Here is a 22,672-nt window from a genome sequence, read left to right as displayed (position 1 = left end):
GATAACTTACAGTTTGAACTTTAAGAAGTCCAATCTTTGCCACTGGACAGCGACAGCAACTACGGTTTACAAAGCAAGGGAGTAGGTGGCTGTACTGCAAGAGTTGATATGATTTAAAAGGTCTACTCCGGTGGGGGGCCCACCACTTGTATAGTAAAGGATTATTATTGTCGGTGTCACAATGGTACCTACAGGCCCCAATCAGGGATCAGGGCCACATTGTATTAAGAAGTGTACACACGTGATAGACAGTTCCTGCCCCAAAGATCTTATGGGATTTGCATATGACGTGAGATAGCAAGAGGGAGAACAAAATAACAGTGAAACAATCAGATGATATTTTGTAATGGCAACAGGAGTGCCACGACTGCTGCTTTAGCCATTATCGAGAGTTTTGTAGACATTCCTTTTCTCCACAGGGCTTGATTTCTGCAGGTCTAGTCAAACTAGTCCAAGGCAAGCAGTAAAGGAAAACGGACTCAACATAATTGCACTCCCCAGACAGATACTCTTTATTAGCCACTTGAAATACTTATGTGACCCCCTCCTGGCTGACAAGGCCTGGCGATGATTCCTTTGGTACTCGTCAGTACCACCCTGGGAGTCAGACTGGGTTGCCTGAGAGCAATCCCTGCTTTCCTTTTCCCAGCTCACTGCATCTCTGTAAGGAGAGGAGTGTGTTGTTGCCTTGTTGCTGCTTATTAAAGCCTTTGCTAGACCAGGAGTGAGAAAGGTGCTAGAGATCTGAATTCTGATTTCCCCTGTGCAGCTATATGCCTGGTACTTCACTGGGCTTACATCTGCCTCCCACTCATAAGAACAAGCACACTGTTCTTTATCTGGCATGCCCTATTTATTGTAAATCGCCATGTATGTTTGTGGCACTTTATAAATGCACTGTAATAAGACAGTATACTATCAGGTCAGCCCACTTCTAATTGTTTAATGTTACAAAAGTTCAGCGGAGAGTAGATTTTCATTAGAGGAGTGGTTTAGTTTTTCTGTTCAGTGCTTTGGATGTTTGAGGGGTGGGGTTAGGGCACAAATAGGCTTGGTTAAAAGGCCCCAAGTAACGTATTCATCGCAGCAAATTGCAGGAACAACTTTTAATCTATTTATCCAGCAGGACAGACTATCAGCAAGAGGAATCCTCGACAGCCGACTAAACTTCTGGAGCAAGAAACTAGCGTTAGCAAGCTGTGAAAAAGACAGACAGCATGAGCACTTCAGGCAAAGTAAGCAAGCAATTTATTTTAGAAAGCTCTCCTCATTGCAGATGATAAAGAAACTGGTACAGAATTGCTGTTTTTAAATTTGTGACTCTTAATATTTTAATAATTCATAAAACTCTTAAATAATGTTTGGCATAAACATGGTATGGAGTGTTTGTTGCGCTGCCCAAGAATATAAGCACTGTGCTGAAAATGAGCAACAAAGTTTAAATGCAGAACTTTGCTTTTCGAACACACCCTATCAAGGCATAGCAGCAAAATCAAAATGAAATCCTGTCGTTTGTGCATTTATTTCATATCTGGTTGTTTAGCTGAATACATTTCAGGTTCATTTTTTTTAAGCACTTATTAAATGATTCAGGACGAAAGATCTAAATGTAAGATCCCAACGCGCTTTAAGCTGTGGGCATATAGATAGTGTTTTTCTATTTTATCTTCCTTTTTAAAAAAATTAAATACAAAAAATCAAGACCAAATTTATGTAGTCTTAAGTTTGCTAATGTAGCTGTGGAAATGTCCATTCAGAACCAAAGTTTGCACAGCACTTGTAACTTAACCACGTTGAATACGTATCTTAAATAAACGACAATGAACAACAAATACTGCAATATATACCATATGCAAAATAGGGCTAAATTATGGTTGCTTTGGGAAACTTAATGTGTAAATATTATCTACTGATCAAAATAATTTATTGAATATTTTCCTGTTCAATATTTAATTTGTAAAATTTATAATTTCACCAAAGATAAATAAAAATGAGTATTTACACCTCTACTAGGCTCTTGTAGTTTCCATGCTGTTGTAGATGTCATGGATAGATTTGGTTTCCTACATTTAATAAAAGGGACTAAAAAACCTTGATATAAGAATACTGGATTTTGATAGATGAACATGAGCCCTGCTAGATGAAACACCTAAAGGAAGAATATACATCACTGAAACACTCATTAAGAAAGTTCTGTTGAGACTATATTATTTTGTTCTATGTCCGGCCAGATTGTATATAAAGAACGGTTACTACATTGCAACAGGTTTCAGAGTAGCAGCCGTGTTAGTCTGTATTCGCAAAAAGAAAAGGAGTACTTGTGGCACCTTAGAGACTAACAAATTTATTTGAGCATAAGCTTTCGTGAGCTACAGCTCACTTCATCGGATGCATTTGGTGGAAAAAAAAACATTGCAACAGAAATTTTGCCCCAAGACTTGTAGAAAGTAGGAGATGTTCTGAAGCATCTGACTGTGTGACCCCCAGCTTGTGCTGGGAGTTGTAATGGTTCCTACAATCATCCAATGGGTGAATGCACGCCTAGGGCTTCCACTGGACTCAGTGGGACTTCTTCAGAGGGAGCCTTATGTACTTATACAGAAAGAATTGGGTTCAGATATATTTGTTTGCATTAGGAATTCGTAATTCATAGTTTGGAGGTTTGGGCTACATTTCTATTCATAAACTATGCAGGACTTTGCCCTTTACAGATTGTTAAATCCGTATCGCCACATGGTAAATGGAATACTATGTAAGACCAAAATGTACAAGCTTGCTTCCCCCCCCCCCACTCGTGTCCTGTATCTCTTTAAAATGTGATCTTTGATCTCCGCTGTAAATTGATGTTGGACATCTTTATGTCTGACATGAATTTGCAGACCTCTTGGAGCATTTTTATTAAGTCTGTCCCTATAAAGGATTACAGTCATTCCCATCTTGAGTCAATGTGCTGGGGCTGGACTATTTTGTTGCACTCAGCTATTATTTTGTCAAACTTAATTTTTTTTGTTCAGATAATAGGATTTATTACTAATTGGAAATGTTCTTCTATTGTATTTTTGTTAAGCAAAAATTGGTATTTTCTCACTGCTCTGATGATAAAATCCTTTTGCATTTGTCAAGCTGGCTGGAATAGCTGACTAGCATGAGTGACAACCTCAGGGCGGACTGTAAAGAAGAAGGGCTCAAACCCCAAATTGGTTGGGAGTGCTACACTTAGATTTCACCAGCCAAGAAGTGTGAACTCCAAGCACTACAGCAACCTAACCATGGAGTCAAAGTAGTCTCCTGGCGTAACCCAGTCTGTATTGCCACTCGGGAACTCTTGCCTTTGTGATAGATAGTCCCTTACACTTTAAAAAAAAAAAATCACAAGCAATATTCAGGTTACTCCCAGTTCCAAAGGGCCAGTCACTTACCCGAGGTCAATTGCACCTTAGATCTCACGCCAAAAGACAATACTTATAGCCAATGCTATAATAAACCAAAGACAGATTTATTAACTAAAAAAAGAAATGTTATTTACGAGGTTAAAGCAGGTGAACAAATCAGTTAACATCTTAGGTTCCAAAAGATAATAGAAGCTGCTGTGAGATGCAAGCATTCTATGCTCTTGAGAGCTACTCCAAGCTAAGCAGCTTGAGGATCCTAAGCTTATGTTTAGAAACATTGCCTTCTCTGAATGCCAAGCAATATAGTGATGCAGTTCCTTCTGGTCAGGGATTTTTATATCTTTGAGTTCAAACTCATGGGACAAGTGTTTTTGCTCAACTCTTCTTCATGGGTGTATGTGTGAGAGGGGACACAATCAACAAAGTCTTTGGCCTTTTGATGTTTCACAGCAGCTTATTTGGTTTCAATGGGCCTTCTTGTGTGAAAGACCAGCACTTTACATTAATTGATGCTTCTTTTCAGTTTGAGTTGCGCAGGAGATTTACAATGCAAACACTCAATATAACTTTATACCATGGGATATGGAGGTTATAAGTGAGATCAATACATCCTGCAAACATTTCATCAGGTCTAAAAACATTCTTATAAACTTAACATCTCTTTTAACAACACTAACATACAGCTGAGCCAGTCTGGTTTTCAGCTGTGCATTTGTCAGGATTCGGGGAGGCCTTGGCATGAGCTTGGCAGCATTACATATAAAGGCCCAGTCCTGCAAAAACATGTGTGTGCTTAACTTGGTGGACTGCAGGCTTGATCCTGCTGCCACTGATGTCAATGGCAATATAGTGCCATGTGAGTCGTCCCAGTGCACTCAATGAGAGCAGTCACAGTGTGTAAAGTTAAGCACGTGCTTAAATCTTTGTGAGATCGGGGCTGAAGTTGCTTATTTTTGAATGTTGTGGTGTTTTCTATAATTATTTGAGCTAGCTTTTATAGTGGGCATGCTTAAAAAGTCCATTTTACTTTTAGTGGTGCTAGTAACTATTTCCAAACCAAGTTTTTCATTGAAAAGTTCTTTTAAAAAAAATTCCATGTAATCTTTTGACAACGTTCTTTTTTCACTCAAAAATGTCATCTCTTTCTGATATTTAGACTTTTTAATAGGAAGTGTCAAAGTAGTAGTCAAAATTTTTCATTTGCCGAAAACCCCCTTTTCAGCAAATGATAAATTTCCATAAACTTTTTAATGATGATTTGAATAATGCTTTGGGTAAACACTTCAGAAATTAAAAAAAATTGTGACAGATTTTAATAAAAACAAAGAATCCATTTCAAAACCTTTCAAATTAAAACAAGTTTGACATTTTGAAAGTGTTAATTAAACTAGTTTTTTTCCCCTTTTTGTTAAACTCGCTATAATTTTGAGAACGATTCCTGGTTCCAGTGGCATTTCCCATTTTAAAAGTCACACCTACAGGTAGAATCTTTTACAATGGAATAAACTGTTAAAGTACTCCACTTTTAAAAGTCCAACAAGAGACAATGATTAAATTTAAAAAGGAAAGCTTTTTTTGCGGGGGGAGGAGGGTTGTCAATTTTTCTTTCAAATGAATTTTCATCATTTATAGAAATGTGGTTCTGGATATGTCAGCAGATAAGCAATTCAGTGACCCCTGTAAATGCAATTAATTTAAAATATAAATATATTTCAAGGAGCAAGAATCCTGGATTTAACTTGAAGGTCTTATTTTAGGAAAATACGTTATCTTGGGAAACATTCCACTTCAGTCATTCTTTATAATGGTTCAACATACTGCACATACATTAAAATAGTTTAACATTAATGTATCTCCACTAAATACTCACATCTACTGCAGATACTAGAAGCTTCATTATTAGTGAATGCACAAGAGGTACAATAAAGATGAAAAACAAATTAAAAAAACAAAACAAAAAAGAAAAATGTTAAAGGGCTGAGGTAGACATCACACATGTGTTAGCCATTCAGTAGCGTCAGGGTCAGCAAAATGGAGCCTGGAAAGTCCTCCTGATAGACCAGCATGAGAAGAGCAGCCATTCAGTAGGTGTATGGCACTCAGCTGCACCACAGCTATATGATGGCACTTCCTGAGCCCCACCAGTCTTTCCTTATTAGCTAGATCAAAACTTGAAACTAAACCTGATAGAAAAATCTAAAAGTAGTGTGTGGGAAAAATTCAAACCATTGAACTTGTTTTCCTTTCAAAATGGAACTATTTTTTCAATTTTTTTTGCAATATTAATTTCAATTTTCCCCTAAAATGGTAACATTTTATGAAAATAGATAAACAATAAATTGTAAATTTAATATTTGCATTCAATTTTTCAATTTTTTTTACACTTTTTATGAAATATTTGAACTATTGACAATTTTTTGCACAAAAAAATTTAAATATATGTTTTTCAAATACCTTTTTGTTTGAAAAACTTCCACCAGCTCTACCTGAAACGTTTGTTTGCTTTTTTTAGGATTGTTTTCTTTTAGGACTTTTTTTTTTTTTTTTTAATTATTCCCCCCTTCTAGGTGCTATTTGGTAGCTTGGTCACCATTATTCCAAGCTGTTTTTGTTGTTTCCTTCTGTTTCTATTGAAACAATCATCTTTAACCCCTCCCAGAGCTGAAGTCACCTGACACAGCTGTGATGAGTCCTAAGACAAAAGTTATGCATTCAGAATGTATGTGATCAATGGATCATACGCCGGCAGCCTTCTCAGCCATGATTACACGCCAGCAGCCATGCTGGGCCTAGTGAGATGGGTGGAGGAACTCGATGGAATATTTGTAAATATTGGACTTTAGAAAGGATCTGCAGTACAAATAACCTCAAGAGACAATGCTGACCCATACAGCGTGCACACACCTCACAGGATTCCGATTCTATTACTTCATAAAGTGGAAACTGAATTAAAGAGAATGGAATGGATTGGTATGATTGAGAAAATCTCTGACCCAACAGCATGTTGTGTTTCAATGGTACCAGTTATTAAAATAAAAGAAAAAAATATGAATCTGTGTGGATCTTAAATGACTTAATGAAGCAGCTACAAGAGAAAAATGTATCCTCCCACCACTGGATGACTTCCTCCCCAAAGTGAAAGGAGCTACAGTGTTCTCTGAGCTGGATACCTTGAGTAGATTCTGGCAAATTCCTTTAGCTGAGAAAATGCTCCATTTATCACATCCTTTGGGAGATTTTACTTTTGAAGATTAACTTTTCAGACCACCAGTGCACTTGAAAATTTCCAAAGAAAGATGGCAGAATTGGTAACTAACATAAATGGGGTTCTAGTTTTCATGGACGACGCATGGATCTTGGATGGAAGAACACAAAACCCTCAAAGTCCTAAGCCTTGATCAGTCCATCTGGATTAAAACTCAACAATGAAAAAAGCATTTTTCACCTGCACCAAATCGAGTTTTTGGGATCGACAAAGAAAGATGAAATCAATCCGAGTCCTGAGAAAGTACAAGCAATTAGAGAATTGCTAGATAGATTCATGGAAGATAGGTCCATCAATGGCTATTATCCAGGATGGGCAGGAATGGTGTCCCTAGCCTCTGTTTGCCAGAAGCTGGGATTGGGTGACAGGGCATGGATCACTTGATGATAACCTGTCCGTTCATCCCCTTTGGGGCACCTGCCATTAGTCACTGTCAGAGGACAGGATGCTGGGCTTGATGGATCTTTGGTCTGACCCAGTATGGCCGTTCTTATGTTCTTAATTGACTGCACCAACTAATATACCAGAACTGAGATGTGTACTGGGGATGATAAATTACATTGGTAGATACCTACAAAACCTTTCTACAGTGACAAAACCACTGAAATTGGTTATGGTGGCCTGTTAAGGGGCAGATATACCCCATCAGCCCCTTAGGGCAGTATGGCCAGGTGGCCCAAGTTCCTTAAGGCAAGCCTGGGCTTCAGGACCATAAGCTTAGTGGCTAAAGTCTAAGTAGCTGCTCTCCTTCCCAGGGTAGCATGGTCCAATGGCCAGAGTCAGTAGGGCTGTCCCAGGGTTCAGGACAGTAAGGCGGTGGCCCAATTCACCTCCCTGTATGGTGGCGGTGTCCATGGTGGGTTGGACAGGGCAGGGAGACCGGGACCCTCCCTTCTCCACTGGGTTCCATCCAACCTAGGGCCTTAGGGAACTGATACCTTCCTTCTTACCCCTTCTCCCAATGCCGGGGGATCCCTCGGCAATAACTGCCTTCCCTCCATCGGCCTCAGCAGTTGACTGGGGTTCAGTAGAGGAACCAACCTGGCTGGCGTCTGGTGGCTCTGGCACTCTCCCAGAAGGAGCCTGTGGTACACATCTACCCTTGTCAGCAGTCAGCCCAGACTGAGCTGAGCTGCTCCCTCTTATACTGAGGTTCCAGTCAGAGCATGCCCAGCAGGCGTGAAGGGGCATGGCTTCCTCAGCCCATAGCATGGGATTAACTCCCTCCAGCCCAGTGTGGGGTAGGTATTCCCCATCATGGGGCCAAATCAAGAAATTACCTTCAAAAAGAAAAAAGAATCTCAACAGCTTCCATTCTCAAGTACAACAATGTTAATAAACCCACAATGGTCAGTCTGTATACAAGCAGCTATGGCCTAGGTAGTGCATTGTTGCAACAACATGGTTCTGAATGAAAGCCAGTTGCATTTTGCTCTTGCACACTCACAGAAACAGAAAAATGATATGCACAGATTGAAAAGGAGTACCTGGCAAGCACATGAGAACTTTTACAGATCTCTGTGCAAACTTGATTTGTTTACACTGATAACAGACAATAAACCACTTGTAACCCTCATTAACGGAAAAGATCTGGATCAAGCACTGTTGAAATGCCATCTGTTGCTAAGGTTAATGAGATTTAATCCAATTGCTAAGTACGTTTCTGGGAAAAAATTGGTAGTAGCAGACACTCAGTCATGGAACCCAGCATCACACTCAACTGCCCATGAGCTCAAAGAAGGTGTAGAAGCATACGTGGCTGCTGTGGACACATATAGGCCAGTGTCAGAAGAGAGACTATTCCAGATACAAAAAGCAATCTTGACAGACATACAACTTCAGGAAGTTCTAAGTTACATTAGGGGCAGCTGACTCAAGTATCTAAAGGACACTAAGGAAGTGATGAGATTACTTTGCAGTGCGTGTACAAGTAAGTGAGTCAAGTGGACTCATAATTAAAGGGATTTGCATTGCAATTCCAAATGAAATGAGAGGAGAAATCCTAAACCTCATCCATGAAGAACATCAAGGAATAACTAAATGTTGTGAACGGGCCAACCAGTCAGTGTGGTGGCTGGGCATCAGCAAGGACTTAAATGACATTTACCAGACAGATGTTGGAAGAGACTAGCTGCAGATTTATACGAATTCAGAGGACATCATTACCTCGTCATCGTGGACTATTTTTCACGTATATAGAAATAATGTACTTGAAAGACCTACCACGTCACAGTGTTATCGAGAAAGTGAAGTGAGCTTTTGCTCACTTTGGTGAGCAACTAGTGATAGACACAGACCACAATTCACTGCTGCAGAATTTAAGTTGTTCCAAACAAAATATAATTTTGATCCTATTACTAGCAGCCTATATTATCCATAAGCAAATAGAAAGGCTGAGAAATCTGTATAGACAGCCAAGAAAATCCTACAGCAGGAAGAGCCATTCCTTGCTCTTCTGAGTTACACATTAACACCAATAGTGGCTACTGAAAATAGTCCAGCACAAGTCCAGAAGGGAAGACAACTCAGAGCTACTATTTCAGGTTCGGAAAAGAATTTATCTCCCAAGCGTCCAGAAATGAAGGGAGTAGCCAAATTGGATGAAAAGGCCAAAAGAACACTTTTAGAACACAAGACTGACAGCGGAGAGTTCAGCAGAACCAATCAATGTCTGCCATTTGTTCCTCAGAAAGAACAATCAACACAGAAAACTCTCCAGATGGTGGATGCAGAAGATGATGACTCAAAAATTCCAAACTAACCACAGCCACTCATTGCAACTAATGGACAGACAGATGACCAAGTAGTTAAGCCTTTGGTCATATAATTTAGAAAACCAGTATGATTCAGAGACACGTAACTGTACTGAACTTAAAAGACGAGAGGACTCTTTTTGTTTAAGCCAGCCAATGTTCACAGTGCTGCTGCGCATGTCCCCAGATTCATCTCTAGCATACCATCTGCTGGGGAAGGTGCCAGGAAAGGACTTAAGGGTTGCGAAGATTTGAGTGTTGGGAGGTGGATAATTGATTGATTTGCTGATGTTTTAATACTTAGTTAACCCTAACCTTTTTCTTCCCCAGATCCTATTTTCCAGCTAATAAAGTCCTCTTTTGTTGTATTGTTGTTTTGGGGTGTGTCATTCCTTTGCTGGGGTTTGTATTAATGTGTTGTGTATTGGGTGTAACTGTAGTGCCCTCGTGGCCAAGACTTCATGCGGCGGGCTCTGGCCAAGATTAGGGGCCTGCAGGAATGCAGCAGGGAAACTCCCTTCCCCACCAGGGGCACTTGTTCTAACCCCTTCCCCCACGCACACTAAAAACACACAGATGCACACAGTGGAATAGTACAATGAATATAGGAAAGGGAAATATTTATTTACAGGAGGATGAATGGAGGAAAATATAGGGGGAGAAGGAAAACGATTATATCCAATACAAAGATCCAGGAGCCCAGTGCTATCACAACGTAAAAGGACAGATGCTGAGCACTGTGTCCAGACTCAGAGTTCAGGAATACTTGGCAGAGTTCCAGTCCAGCAGTGAAGCTTGGTTGTTCCTGGCATCTTCAGCACCAGTAAACTTTCCCCAACAACCCCTCCAGTGCCCTCTTCTAGCTCTCTCCACAGAGCGACAACCCTCCCACTTAACTGGCGGACCTTTCTCCATATTCTCAGTGTATTCTCATAAGCCTCAGTACTCATGGCCCTATACAGTCTGTCTGAGTGACAGTGATACTAGGTGCAGCTCTGCTTTGTCCTTCTGAGGTGATTCCTTACTGGCATGGTGCTCCTCCTGGCTTCCATCCTGGGATGTCCCAAATCAGCTGCTTTGTCTCTCGCAGGCTTCAGGCTGGTTCTCAGCTGCTTCTCTATATGAGGGTCTGCTTGCTGTACAGACACCCACATGTCCCTGTCCTCTCTTTCAACCCTCTCCCCCTTGGACAACCAGCACTTCCTCTTCTTGGAACAATAGCACTTCCTCTGCCTCAGGACAAGGTTTTAAAGCGGCCATACTTTCTAAACCCCAAGGGGTTACATAGGTTTTATACTGCTTACCAGCAGTGGTAGCATTATTCATTTTCCCAAGGGACAAGGTGAAGAGTCACCTTGGGTGGAGGCATGTCAGAAAAAGAACCCAAGACCCAACCCTGGTGAGTTGAGGGGAGAAGCCACTCTAAGTACAAAGTGCCAGGGAGGAGGCTTGAGCCGCACCTTGCGGAAGATGCTACATACACAAATGCCATTTTGTTTTCCTTGCTGTTTTCATAGGTCATTAAATGCAAAGCAGCTGTTGCCTGGGAGCCTAAGAAACCATTTTCCATTGAGGAGGTGGAAGTTGCCCCGCCAAAGGCACAAGAAGTTCGCATTAAGGTAGGAAAAAGATGAACTTTGTAAATTACATACTGTAGCGGTGCCGGTTATGTTCGTGCTATAGAATTGTAGGGCTCGATCTTACAAATATTATCACCAGAGTGCTTACTACTCGGATGAACTCATATTGAATTACACAGGCTATTTAAAACTGCTGTGTTGGTTCCAGAATATTAGAGAGACAAGCTGGGTGAGGTAATATCTTCTGTTGGACCAACTTCTGTTGGTGAAAGAGTCTTGTGTGGCAGATGACAAAGGCCATAACTTGTGGTGCAAAAACACTAAAAGTTATGATTTCTGTCATGAGTCATGGCTGTGATAAATAAGCAGTCTTAGGGATCATGTCTGGTTATACTCACTTCTCTGAATACAAAATACATCTTCACTTCTATATCATATCACACGGGTAAAATCTGAAAAATTGGTTCCTTACATATTGAAATATTCCTTGCTTTCCCTGCAGATTTTGGCCACAGGGATCTGTCGCTCGGATGACCATGTTATGAGTGGTGCATTAGCTGTGCCTTTTCCCATAATTCTTGGCCATGAAGCAGCTGGTGTTGTAGAGAGCGTTGGAGAAGGGGTGACTTATGTGAAACCAGGTATAAGAAAGCATCAAGCACTAACCAATGATAAATAGTTCTCATCTAGCATTCACACACCCTGCTCCAATATCAAAGACACTCACATGTATGAACTCTTTTATTGCAGAGGAAACAAGTAGTCCAACATTCAACTTTCACAGGGCCTTGTCAAGGATATTTTGGAGGGGAAATGTGTTGTTTAAGTCTTTCTTGCTATACTCCCAAATGATCTTTTCCTATTTCAAAAATGTTTGCCTGTTCACTTCTAGTTTTATGCGACTGTAAAGTGCTCCCCATTCCACAGCATTCAAAAGAGGTGCTTATTTGTATTTCACTCAAAGGGAACGAAATGTGAGCTACCATTTTGAATTCAGATCCTCGTTAGGGTTTCCGTTCAGCAAGGAATTTTAACATGTGCCTACCTTTGTGCATATAAATAATGCCATTTACTTCAGTGTGACTATTTTGTTAGGCATGTGCTCAGATACCTTGCTCAATCAGGGCCCAGGTCATCAGACTTTGATGATACTGAAATTCACACTTTATTTCACACTTAGCATTAAGTGACACTGGCACAGAAAGTGTCTTAATTCATGTACTTAATTCAGCTTCCAAACAAAAGATTTAGTTCCTGTGCCTGTTCTCTCAAAGAACACCATTTCATTGTTTATTGTATTTATTTAGAGTTCTTTCACCATATTCTCTGTGCCATAGAGCTGGTAAATATAAAACCCAGGAGGAGGGTCTCAACTTCCTCTGCACACTGCAAGATGAGACACCAATGCTTGTACTCTTTTCCCAGTGACTCTGAACTGTGAGGAGGGCTGCACGGAGTGTTTAAGATAAAATATTAAATGAACCAGATCGGTATCTGAATCTTGAATTGAATCCAAACCATTTTTAAAGATTAAAATATTTACTTATTCTCTCTCCCCCCACCCCAATGTCTCTGTACCTCCTGGCTATCCTGGCAATGTAAGTGCTTCAGTAATGCAAAAGCATCTATTGTATTCTTACTGGAATTAGAAAGGACAGGAAATCTTCTGAGAAAGCTTATTCCCATCAGATTTCCAGATCAAATTGCTTTGGATAAGCTTCAGATAAGCATGCAAACTGTTGGACAAGTTTTGGCTGCAAAGAAACACGTTTTCTTTTCTTCTTTTCTTTTGAGCCTGGCATAGAGTGTGTGACAACTAGAGAATTGATATAAACATAATACTTTGAATTCTAACTACCATGTGATTTCAGTGGAGTCCTAGGCTGTACCTTTGGGCAAATCATCAGAACAACTTTTTACTTTGGAATTTTGTTGATGCTTTGGGCACACAGACCTGTGGGGTGGACTGTGAGACAAAGGAAGAAAGGAAAGTGTCTGCGCTAACTGCAGTTCAGAGGGCAGCTGGCAACGAGATCTATCGATCTCCTATTCCATCAGGTTGTAACAACAAAAACTGGCAAGTTTCTTTCAGCAGTCTTATTACTAAGTCCAGGTCACAGTTATCTAAAACTGGTTGCTTTCTGCTGTCTCCAGCTTCTAATTCCCTATGATTTCTTTCCCTAGATCAGCATTTCTCAAATGCGGCCACTGGGGGGGCTTTTCTTGCGGCCACAGCCTCAGCCTCCTGGGCAGTGATTGTGGGGGGGAGGGGGGAGCAGCTGCCCCACTGTTGGTTGCTGGGACTGCCAGTAGGGGTTGGCCCTTGCCACCCTCTGGAGATACCTGGGGCACAACCCTGGAGTTGTGAGTTCCCCACCTTCCCAGGGGTGGTGGGGCTCGGGTTTCAGCCTTGGGATGATTGGGTCGCAGGCTCTCGCCACAGGGCTTCAGGCTCCCTCCTGGTGCCCTATGCTTCAGGCTCTGGCTCCCCACTGCCTCCCCCCTCATCGCACCTGGCCCCTGCTGCCTATCCATCCACCTCCCCATCCAGGGCTTTATTTGTCACTAGGCTTGCTGGGGCTGAGTAAGTCTGCTGTGAAAAGGGATAGTAACACTTTTCACAGCAGAGAGACTTGTTAGCTAGCTGGGAGGCTGTGAAACGTGATATTAAAAAACGTACAAAAATAACTTTTCACAGCAGCAGACTTACGAGCTAACAATAAATAAATTACAAGGATTTAGATGTGCATATTTATTTGTTTCTCTTCAAGTTAATTAAGTATTATAGGAAAAACTGTCAGAGCGGCCACCAGCAAGAGTTGGTGGCCGGGCACTAGAAAGCCCCGACAGCCTCCATTTAAAGTTCGGTATTATGCGGCATGTGTTTATCCAAATGATCCTCTGATATCTTTTGACGTTTGCTGAGACTGGGCTAGGTGGGGGAGGCAAGTTTTTAATCTTTTGTCAGATACTGCAGTAAAATAGTGTCTAATCCTAATGTTATTTGCTAGAGTTCTATTGTGTAGTTCTCCACCAATGAGCTAGATTTGTGTTCCACTCCTTGTCAGCAATTCAGGTACAGGTTCCGACCTGACTTTGCCAGGATTATAGTACTGTGGTAGTTGCAGTTGCATTAAGAATGTAAGGTTTTATTCTGCAGAGGGTCTCACATTTCTTTAGTACGAAGGTATGATTATAACTAAGGTCCAAACTTGCCCATATCATTGTTAAAGTAAATTCATAGCACAGGGTTTTCTTCATTGTTAAAGGCAAATTTGTGCAACAGTCTAAAGCTGTTGAATTGTAATGACATGACACAGAGACCTTTTCATCAAGTATCTCTGTTGTTCAAGGGAACGTTTACTGAGTTGGAAAGAGAAAACCAAGAATTCAGATCCTCATGTAATTTAACTACCCTTATTGGTGACTATGAGCTCCTAACCTACCAGACAGTTAAGAAAGACCTGTTGAACATTTCTAAGTATTGAAGGTAAATTTGTGAGTCAGTCTGAAGCTGCTGAATTTTAATTTGATTGATCAGAAAGACAAACAGATACCCTCATCAAATATCCGTGAAGCATAATAGAAGGTTCCCTGAGCTGGAAAAAGATGAAACCAGATGTTCTAATCTACATGTAATTAACTACCCTTATTATGGTTCTATGGTAGCATAGTTAAACTGATATTAAGAACTTTAATTTTGATAAGGATACATTTGTGACTATCTTCTGTTCTTGAATAAGTTTCAGTAAAATGAAAAATGGAGTAGAAGCTTAGTTTCATCTTGGATTGTTTGTGCTGGTTGTTGAATTTGAAGTTCTGAAAAATGTGTAATAAGATGTTAAAATGGGTGTTTGGGCATTCCTTTCTGGGAGTGTCTTCGCTTTCTACAGTGGTCTGTTAGCTTTCTTCCTTTGTGCTGTGGGTAGTTTGTTTGTTTTTTCCTTTGTAAGCATATTACATAACTACAAGAAAATTTAACAGGCCTATAAAGTTTGTTTTGTCAAATCAGACTGTAATCATACAGTCTGTTCTCTTTATATCCCTCATCAATTCTCAAAGGTACTATAAATGATTAATATCTTTACACAGAGATAGATCAACAACAATACACCAGAATTAAGGCTGGCAAAAGCAGAGCTGCTGGAAAAGATGGTAACATTTGATTATATTAGAAGTAGCCCATTTAAAAATGCTTTCGCTACAATTTTAAGGCATTAGGTTTTTATATGTAAAAACTCCAGAGACACACATGTAGATTTTGCCCTGTTCGTCTCCGCAAAGTAAGCAGATGCTCATGTTTTTTAAATCTTCAAATTAAACTCTTGTAATGGGTTCCATGGTATAGACTAGAAACATGAAAAATACTTGAATTTCAGACAAAGATTAGTGAACATTTTTAAGATGTAAAAGTACAATTAATGTTAACGATTAGATCAGGAAGTATGGAAATATGGACCCATATATATCTGATGCATTTTAAAGGCTTCCTTCTGACAAAAGGGACCTGATGATGCAATATTTGCTGTCTCTAGCAGCTGCTAATCAATTCATAAATTCATAGATTCATAGATACTAAGGTCAGAAGGGACCATTCTGATCATCTAGTCCGACCTCCTGCACAGCGCAGGCCACAGAATCTCACCCACCCACTCCTATGAAAAACCCCACCCATGTCTGAGCCACTGAAGTCCTTAAATCATGGTTCAAAGACTTCAAGGAGCAGAGAAGCCTCCCTCAAGTCAACCATGCCCCATGCTACAGAGGAAGGCGAAAAACCTCCAGGGCCTCTCCAATCTGCCCTGGAGGAAAATTCCTTCCCAACCCCAAATATGGCAATCAGCTAAACCCTGAGCATATGGGCAAGATTCACCAGCCAGATACCCAGGAAAGAATTTTCTATAGTAACTCAGATCCCATCCATCTAATATCCCATCTCAGGGGATTTGGCCTATTTACCATGAATATTTAAAGATCAATTACTTACCAAAATCCCATTATCCCATCATACCATCTCCTCCATAAACTTATCGAGTAGAATCTTAAAACCAGATAGATCTTTTGCCCCCACTGCTTCCCTTGGAAGGCTATTCCAAAACTTCACTCCTCTGATGGTTAGAAACCTTGGTCTGATTTCAAGTCTAAACTTCCTGGTGGCCAGTTTATACCCATTTGTTCTTGTGTCCACATTGGTGCTGAGCTTAAATAATTCCTCTCCCTCTCCTATATTTATCCCTCTGATATATTTATAGAGAGCAATCATATCTCCCCTCAACCTTCTTTTAGTTAGGCTAAACAAGCCAAGCTCCTTAAGTCTCCTTTCATAAGACAAGTTTTCCATTCCTCGGATCATCCTAGTAGCCCTTCTCTGTACCTGCTCCAGTTTGAATTCATCCTTTTTAAACATGGGAGACCAGAACTGCACACAGTATTCTAGGTGAGGTCTCACCAGTGCCTTGTATAACGGTACTAAAACCTCCTTATCCCTACTGGAAATGCCTCTCCTGATGCATCCCAAAACCGCATTAGCTTTTTTCACAGCCATATCACATTGGCAGCTCATAGTCATCCTATGATCAACCAATACTCCAAGGTCCTTCTCCTCTTCCGTTACTTCTAATTGATGCGTCCCCAATTTATAGCTAAAATTCTTGTTATTAATCCCTAAATGCATAACCTTACACTTCTCACTATTAAATTTCATCCTATTACTATTACTCCAGTTTACAAGGTCATTCAGATCCTCCTGTATAATATCCCGATCCTTCTCCGAATTGGCAATACCTCCCAGCTTTGTATCATCTGCAAACTTTATTAGCACACTCCCACTTTTTGTGCCAAGGTCAGTAATAAAAAGATTAAATAAGATTGGTCCCAAAACCGATCCCTGAGGAACTCCACTGGTAACCTCCCTCCAACCTGACAGTTCGCCTTTCAGTAGGACCCGTTGCAGTCTCCCCTTTAACCAATTCCTTATCCACCTTTTGATGTTCATATTGATCCCCATCTTCTCCAATTTAACTAATAATTCCCCATGTGGCACGGTATCAAATGCCTTACTGAAATCTAGGTAAATTAGATCCACTGCATTTCCTTTATCTAAAAAGTCTGTTACTTTTTCAAAAAAGGAGATTAGGTTGGTTTGGCACGATCTACCTTTTGTAAAACCATGTTGTATTTTGTCCCATTTACCATTGACTTCAATGTCCTTAACTAATTTCTCCTTCAAAATTTTTTCCAGGACCTTGCATACTACAGATGTCAAACTAATTGGCCTGTAGTTACCCGGATCACTTTTTTTTTCCTTTCTTAAAAATAGGAACTATATTAGCAATTCTCCAATCATTCGGTACTACTCCGGAGTTTACAGATTCATTAAAAATTCTTGCTAATGGGCTTGCAATTTCAGGCGCCAATTCCTTTAATATTCTTGGATGAAGATTATCTGGGCCCCCCGATTTAGTCCCATTAAGCTGTTTCAGTTTCGCTTCTACCTCTGATATGGTAATATCTACCTCTATATCCTCCTTCCCATTTGTCAGGCTACCATTATCCCTAAGATCCATTAAGATCCATGAGATCAATTAGCTCATCTAAAGATAGTGCCTTTCCTCCTGACTTACTGGAAAGGCAGCCAATAGTGTCCAGAATGGTTTTTCTTCAATAATGCCACAGTAAGCTTTAAGATATTCTTTGTTGATGTTTGCCCAAGAACTTTTGACTTAAACAAAATATCAGAGTGAATTGTTTGGTTGCTAATTGAGATTGTCTGGTGAATATATATATTTAGTGGAGATGCAGAAAGGATGAGTGATTAAATGATCTAAAGAAGTTTGCCTTAAGAGAGTTTGGTAAAGCAAGAGGTTGATTACCTTTTGAAATTTTGGAGTATACTGCCATGTGTCTGGACAAAATAATGACGGAACAGTAAATGGGTAGGGAATGTTATAGAAAGGCTATCAAAAGGGAGTATTAGTCTAGGGCCTGATCTGTGTTGGTATGTTCATCTTGGATCCATCAACTCCCTGTACATTGGGTGGTAGTGATGGGCAAATAGTCCATTAATCTGATGTGTATAATAGTTGGATGTGGAGGGCCTAGTAAATGTAGTCCAAACCCCTGCACTCAAGGCAGGACTAAGTATTATTTAGACCATCCCTGACAGGTGTTTGTCCAACCTGCTCTTTAAAATCTCCAATGACGGAGATTCCACAATCTGCTTAGGCAATTTATTCCAGTGCTTAGCCATCCTGACAGGAAGTTTTTCTATTGTCCAACCTAAACAGCCCTTGATGCAATTTAAGCCCATTGCTTCTTGTCCTATCCTCAGAGGTTAATGAAAACATTTTTTTCTCCCTCCTTCTTGTAACAACCTTTTCTGTGCTTGGAAACTGTTATCATGTCTCCTTTCAGTCTTCTCTTCTCCAGACTAAATAAACCTTTAATCATTTTTGTTTCTCTTATTGGACTTTTTCCAATTTGTCCATATCTTTCCCAAAATGTAGCACCCAAAACTGGACACAATACTCCAGTTGAGGTCTCCACTGTGATCCCGCCCCCCCCCCAATCCCTTTCTGCAGATGACCACCCTGGGCTCCATGCTTTGATAGAGGTGGGCAGGCGAGTGGGGTGAGAAGGCCAGCAGCCCCCTACCAGCAGGCGATGAAGAGAAGAGCGAGGGTGCAGTGCACTAGGGGGAGGGGGAGGAATTTGGCAGGAAAGGGGCAGGGCGGGAAGAGGTGGGGCCTTGGGGGAAGGGGTGGAGTGGGGGGCAGGGCACGCACGCATCCACCCCCTGGCAGATTAGAAACTCGGTGCCTATGTCCCAGGCCCCGCACGCTATGGTATATTATCCAACCCTTATTACCATCTGTCCCAGAGCTTCAGAGAATGTCCAAAAGGCCTGTTGCCTCCATCTATTTATTATAATATCTATAAAATACCAACATCGTACTAGGTTCTGTACATTCTATAGGTATGAAGACCAAGTTCCTGCCCCGAAGAATTTACAGACTATACACAAAGAAATAATGCAAGATGATGAGGATGGGACAGAAATCAATGTGTTTTGAGCACTGAAGTTTTTATGTAGGAAGTGCTTGAAGCAGGGACTGGAGGGAAGAAATCATACTGGGTTAGGGAGAATGGGTTTCAAATGTAGTAGACTGCATGGGTGAAGGCAGGGACACGGTCAATGAATTCTTCATTTCTTATTAATGCAGGTCTTTTGTATGGAGTTAAAAAAGACCCTATAAGGTCTATTTAATTTAGCACCTCTAAGCCCCCACACCCGTAGTTCTCAACCTTTTCCATACCATGACTCATGTCACAACAGAATGTAGTGGTTGCATTTTGGAGTTAAACAGTTTTGGGAGGGAATTAATAACTAGATTCATCTTAAACAAAACAACAATTTTTTTTTTATTTTTAGCAGCTAGACTTTATATTGCCCAATATTGGATATGTGACTCCTCCTCTGGAATCCCTTCTTAGTGTACTCAGAGGAGGAGGGCTCAGAAAGGGGAAATGTGGTAGATGAGTCATTAAATTGTTCATAAACAGCATCAAAAATTATGAACAGGCAACAAAGCTTTGTCACACACCTTGTATCCAGCACATCCACAGTAGCAGATAGATACCATCTGTTTGTTTCATAACTGCTCTGCTCTATTTCTAGGCGACAAAGTCATCCCGCTCTTTGTTCCACAGTGTGGAGAGTGTAGCTCTTGCATAAGCTCCAAGGGCAATCTGTGCACTAAAAATGAGTGAGTCTCTGGGGGGCTCGGGGCCCATGCTTTGACATCATTCATGCAAAACTGGCCCATGTTTAAACTATCAAATTTACCTTTATTTTTGGTTGTCTTTTGAATAGCCTTGATTCAGCTTGTGGATTAATGAAGGATGGCACCACTAGGTTTACCTGCAAAGGAAAACCGATTCATCAATTTATTAGTACAAGCACCTTCACTGAATATACAGTGGTGCACGAGACATCAGTTGCCAAAATTGATGCAGTTGCTCCTCCGGAAAAAGTGTGTCTGATCGGCTGTGGATTTTCCACTGGTTACGGGGCTGCCCTCAACAGTGCCAAGGTGAGGATTAGCATGTGTGTTTAAAGGACAAACTCTGTTATTGGGATAGTGCTGATTATTTGTATAGTCCAGTAAAAAGGGCTCAGCCTGAGAGTCAGGAGAACTGGCTTTGCTGCTGACATGCTGTTTCACCATGACAAAGAAATATCACCTCTTTGTGCCTCCCGATCTGTGAAGCCTTCAGGGCTCGACAGTTTTCTGTGGCAACAGCTTTCATGTCATGAAGGGTTACGAATCCAAATCCACATGATTTTATCTGATTTTACAGCTGGCCTCATCTCCAGAATAGGCTGAGCCCAAAGCCCTGACCTGAACACCCCCAAATTGAGAACATCTCTAACAAAAACTTATTCTCAAACATATGCTTTGGTAGGTTTTATCCAGTTGTAATCCAATAATGGGAACCTTTACTTTGAATAGCAAAAATGCTTTCATCCAATTTACAAGTGTTGTATCCAATACAAGCAGAGCCTAAAATGGAAATATTTACAAGATAACTCATGTAATGGAAGAGAATCTGATGATTTTATGATTATGCAGGTGGAACGTGGTTCTACCTGTGCTGTCTTCGGTCTGGGAGGAGTTGGCCTCTCCGTTGTCATGGGCTGTAAAGCCGCTGGTGCTTCCCGGATCATTGGGGTTGACATCAACAAGGACAAATTTGCCAAGGCTAAAGAGTTAGGAGCCACCGAGTGCATCAACCCTCAGGACTTCACAAAGCCCATTGAAGATGTGCTGATGGAGCTGACTGGTGGCAGTGGTGTGGACTATTCCTTTGAAGTCATTGGACGCACTGATACCATGGTATGTGATCAAAAGATGTAAGATGATGATGATGTTCATCAACTTGTGTCCATTCACTAGGGACCCAATTTGAAGTGCTGAGTGCCTCCTACAAGAAAATTATAGCATGTAACTCCATAAGCAACTCTTGCCAATCTGCAGAAGCATGAAGGCATCTGCACACACCCAGATCCTTCATGGAGAAGCCTTTGCAGGTTGGGTGTTAATGGTGATGAATGATGCCAAGGAGGCAGCACTACCCTCTTTGGCTCCCCTTACCTATCAATATTTGATTCCACCAGGCTTTTTGTCCCTCCTCAACTCAAGATGGCAGATGGGCGGATACCATTGATATCAAAAGGACTTTACAATATTTTCAGTCACAGAACCAATTAACAGCCTGGAGTGGAAGATGATTTCATAATGTTGCCAGTAGATCACTGTTTTTGTCTGATTTTGTTTTGAATCAGACAGCTGCCCTGGCATCCTGCCACAAGAACTACGGAATGAGTGTGATTGTAGGAGTGCCTCCGACAGCATCACAGATCTCCTACAATCCTATGCTGCTCTTCACTGGCCGCACCTGGAAGGGGTCTATTTTTGGAGGTATGGACATGAGAACAACTGGCTAAATTAGGTGCCTAAATCCATATTGCACACTGGCTTACTCATGCTGTAGAAAGGAAAAATTGTTAAAGTGTTTGAAAGGTAAAGTATTAAGTCCTTATCCCTGTCTTTTATAGATGTCTTTTGTTAAGGCGGCAGCTAAGCTAGACTTACTAGACAGGAAGCAAAAGTAGAGAGAGATAGGAATTGGCAGGGGGGCAGGGTTGGTACATCTGAAAAATCATACCAATAGAAATAAGATTCAGGTTGCGTAAAATTCCTTGAGGATCTTAAACATTAGTTCTAAGTTGTCAAAACAAAATAACTTATCAAAATGGCACACTTGAATTCTAAAATGACCAACCTTGTATACGCACTATTGCCTAGTAATTTGCTATTCTGAACTTTGTATATATGCTTGCAAACTTAGGGATGCACAGTTAAAGTCAAACAGAATGATATTGAGTGGGGGAAGGATTGTATGGCAGGAAAGAAACAGGCTGGATTCTATGAAGATTAATTTGCCGACATTTGAACGAAACATACTTTCAACTTAGTATTGTTTAAAAAAAAAGAGAGTCCTATTAGTTTGCACATGGCATTACCATGAGTAAATGTACATTGACAAGTTAATATTCAGCAACATTAAATTATTTTTTCACATTTGTTATTTCAGTGGCAGTAGGTGATTGTACATTATCTATCTTCTGTCTTTCAGGCTGGAAGAGCAAAGATTCTGTCCCTAAACTAGTTGCAGACTACATGGGGAAAAAATTCAACCTGGATGCCTTAATAACCCACACTTTGCCTTTCGATAAAATCAATGAAGGATTTGATCTACTGCGGGCAGGGAAGAGGTGACTCATTCACTTATTTATTCATCTTGTAAATACCAAAGCCAAGCTCTGACAAGTGTTCCATTAATATTCTCCCCCCACCCCCAAGTTGAGGTTATAGCCAGTGTTAGGACTATATTGTTCCTTCGCCAATACCATGTTGGGGGTGGGCAGTGGGTATTGTGAAATGTTAGCAATTGCAGACTGATGTTTAGAACATCAGTTATTAACCTGACTTTTATCTCTTTCAGTATTCGCACTATCCTGGTGTTTTAGGATCAGCATGAATAAGAATGAAATGAATCTGCTTCCTACCAGGGTATCCTACAAAGAAAGGTCCCTCCATTGGCGATTTCTTTATGTTG

At 40.8% G+C, this 22,672-nt stretch overlaps 1 protein-coding gene and 2 long non-coding RNA genes across 4 annotated transcripts in view; 1 reads left to right on the top strand and 2 right to left on the bottom strand.

The window, feature by feature from the left end:
• The first annotated feature begins 1,063 nt into the window (after nt 1-1,063).
• Nucleotides 1,064-22,363, top strand: LOC119855224 (alcohol dehydrogenase 1-like). The gene is made up of 8 exons (XM_038400894.2): nt 1,064-1,235; nt 10,928-11,029; nt 11,493-11,631; nt 19,668-19,755; nt 19,863-20,082; nt 20,623-20,886; nt 21,336-21,471; nt 22,190-22,363. The coding sequence occupies exons 1-8, from the start codon at nt 1,218-1,220 to the stop codon at nt 22,330-22,332; spliced, it is 1,110 nt and encodes a 369-aa protein (XP_038256822.2). The 5' UTR covers nt 1,064-1,217; the 3' UTR covers nt 22,333-22,363.
• Nucleotides 11,627-15,270, bottom strand: LOC122459902. Its single transcript, XR_006280873.1, has 3 exons — nt 15,243-15,270; nt 14,704-14,809; nt 11,627-12,437 (listed from the first exon to the last, which is right to left on the bottom strand). It is a non-coding gene; the product is annotated as an uncharacterized LOC122459902 (long non-coding RNA).
• Nucleotides 20,837-22,672, bottom strand: part of LOC119855225 — a 17,058-nt gene continuing 15,222 nt past the window's right edge. For both annotated transcript variants that reach the window (XR_005292792.2, XR_005292791.2), the window contains one exon: nt 20,837-20,974. This is a non-coding gene — a long non-coding RNA (uncharacterized LOC119855225). The remainder of the gene's footprint in view (nt 20,975-22,672) is intronic.

The sequence above is a fragment of the Dermochelys coriacea genome, chromosome 4 (assembly GCF_009764565.3).
Source record: "Dermochelys coriacea isolate rDerCor1 chromosome 4, rDerCor1.pri.v4, whole genome shotgun sequence".
In the NCBI taxonomy this organism is placed as follows: Eukaryota; Metazoa; Chordata; order Testudines; family Dermochelyidae; genus Dermochelys; species Dermochelys coriacea.
The sequence above is the reverse complement of the archived record's forward strand: the minus strand, read 5'-3'. Positions and strand labels throughout refer to the sequence as shown.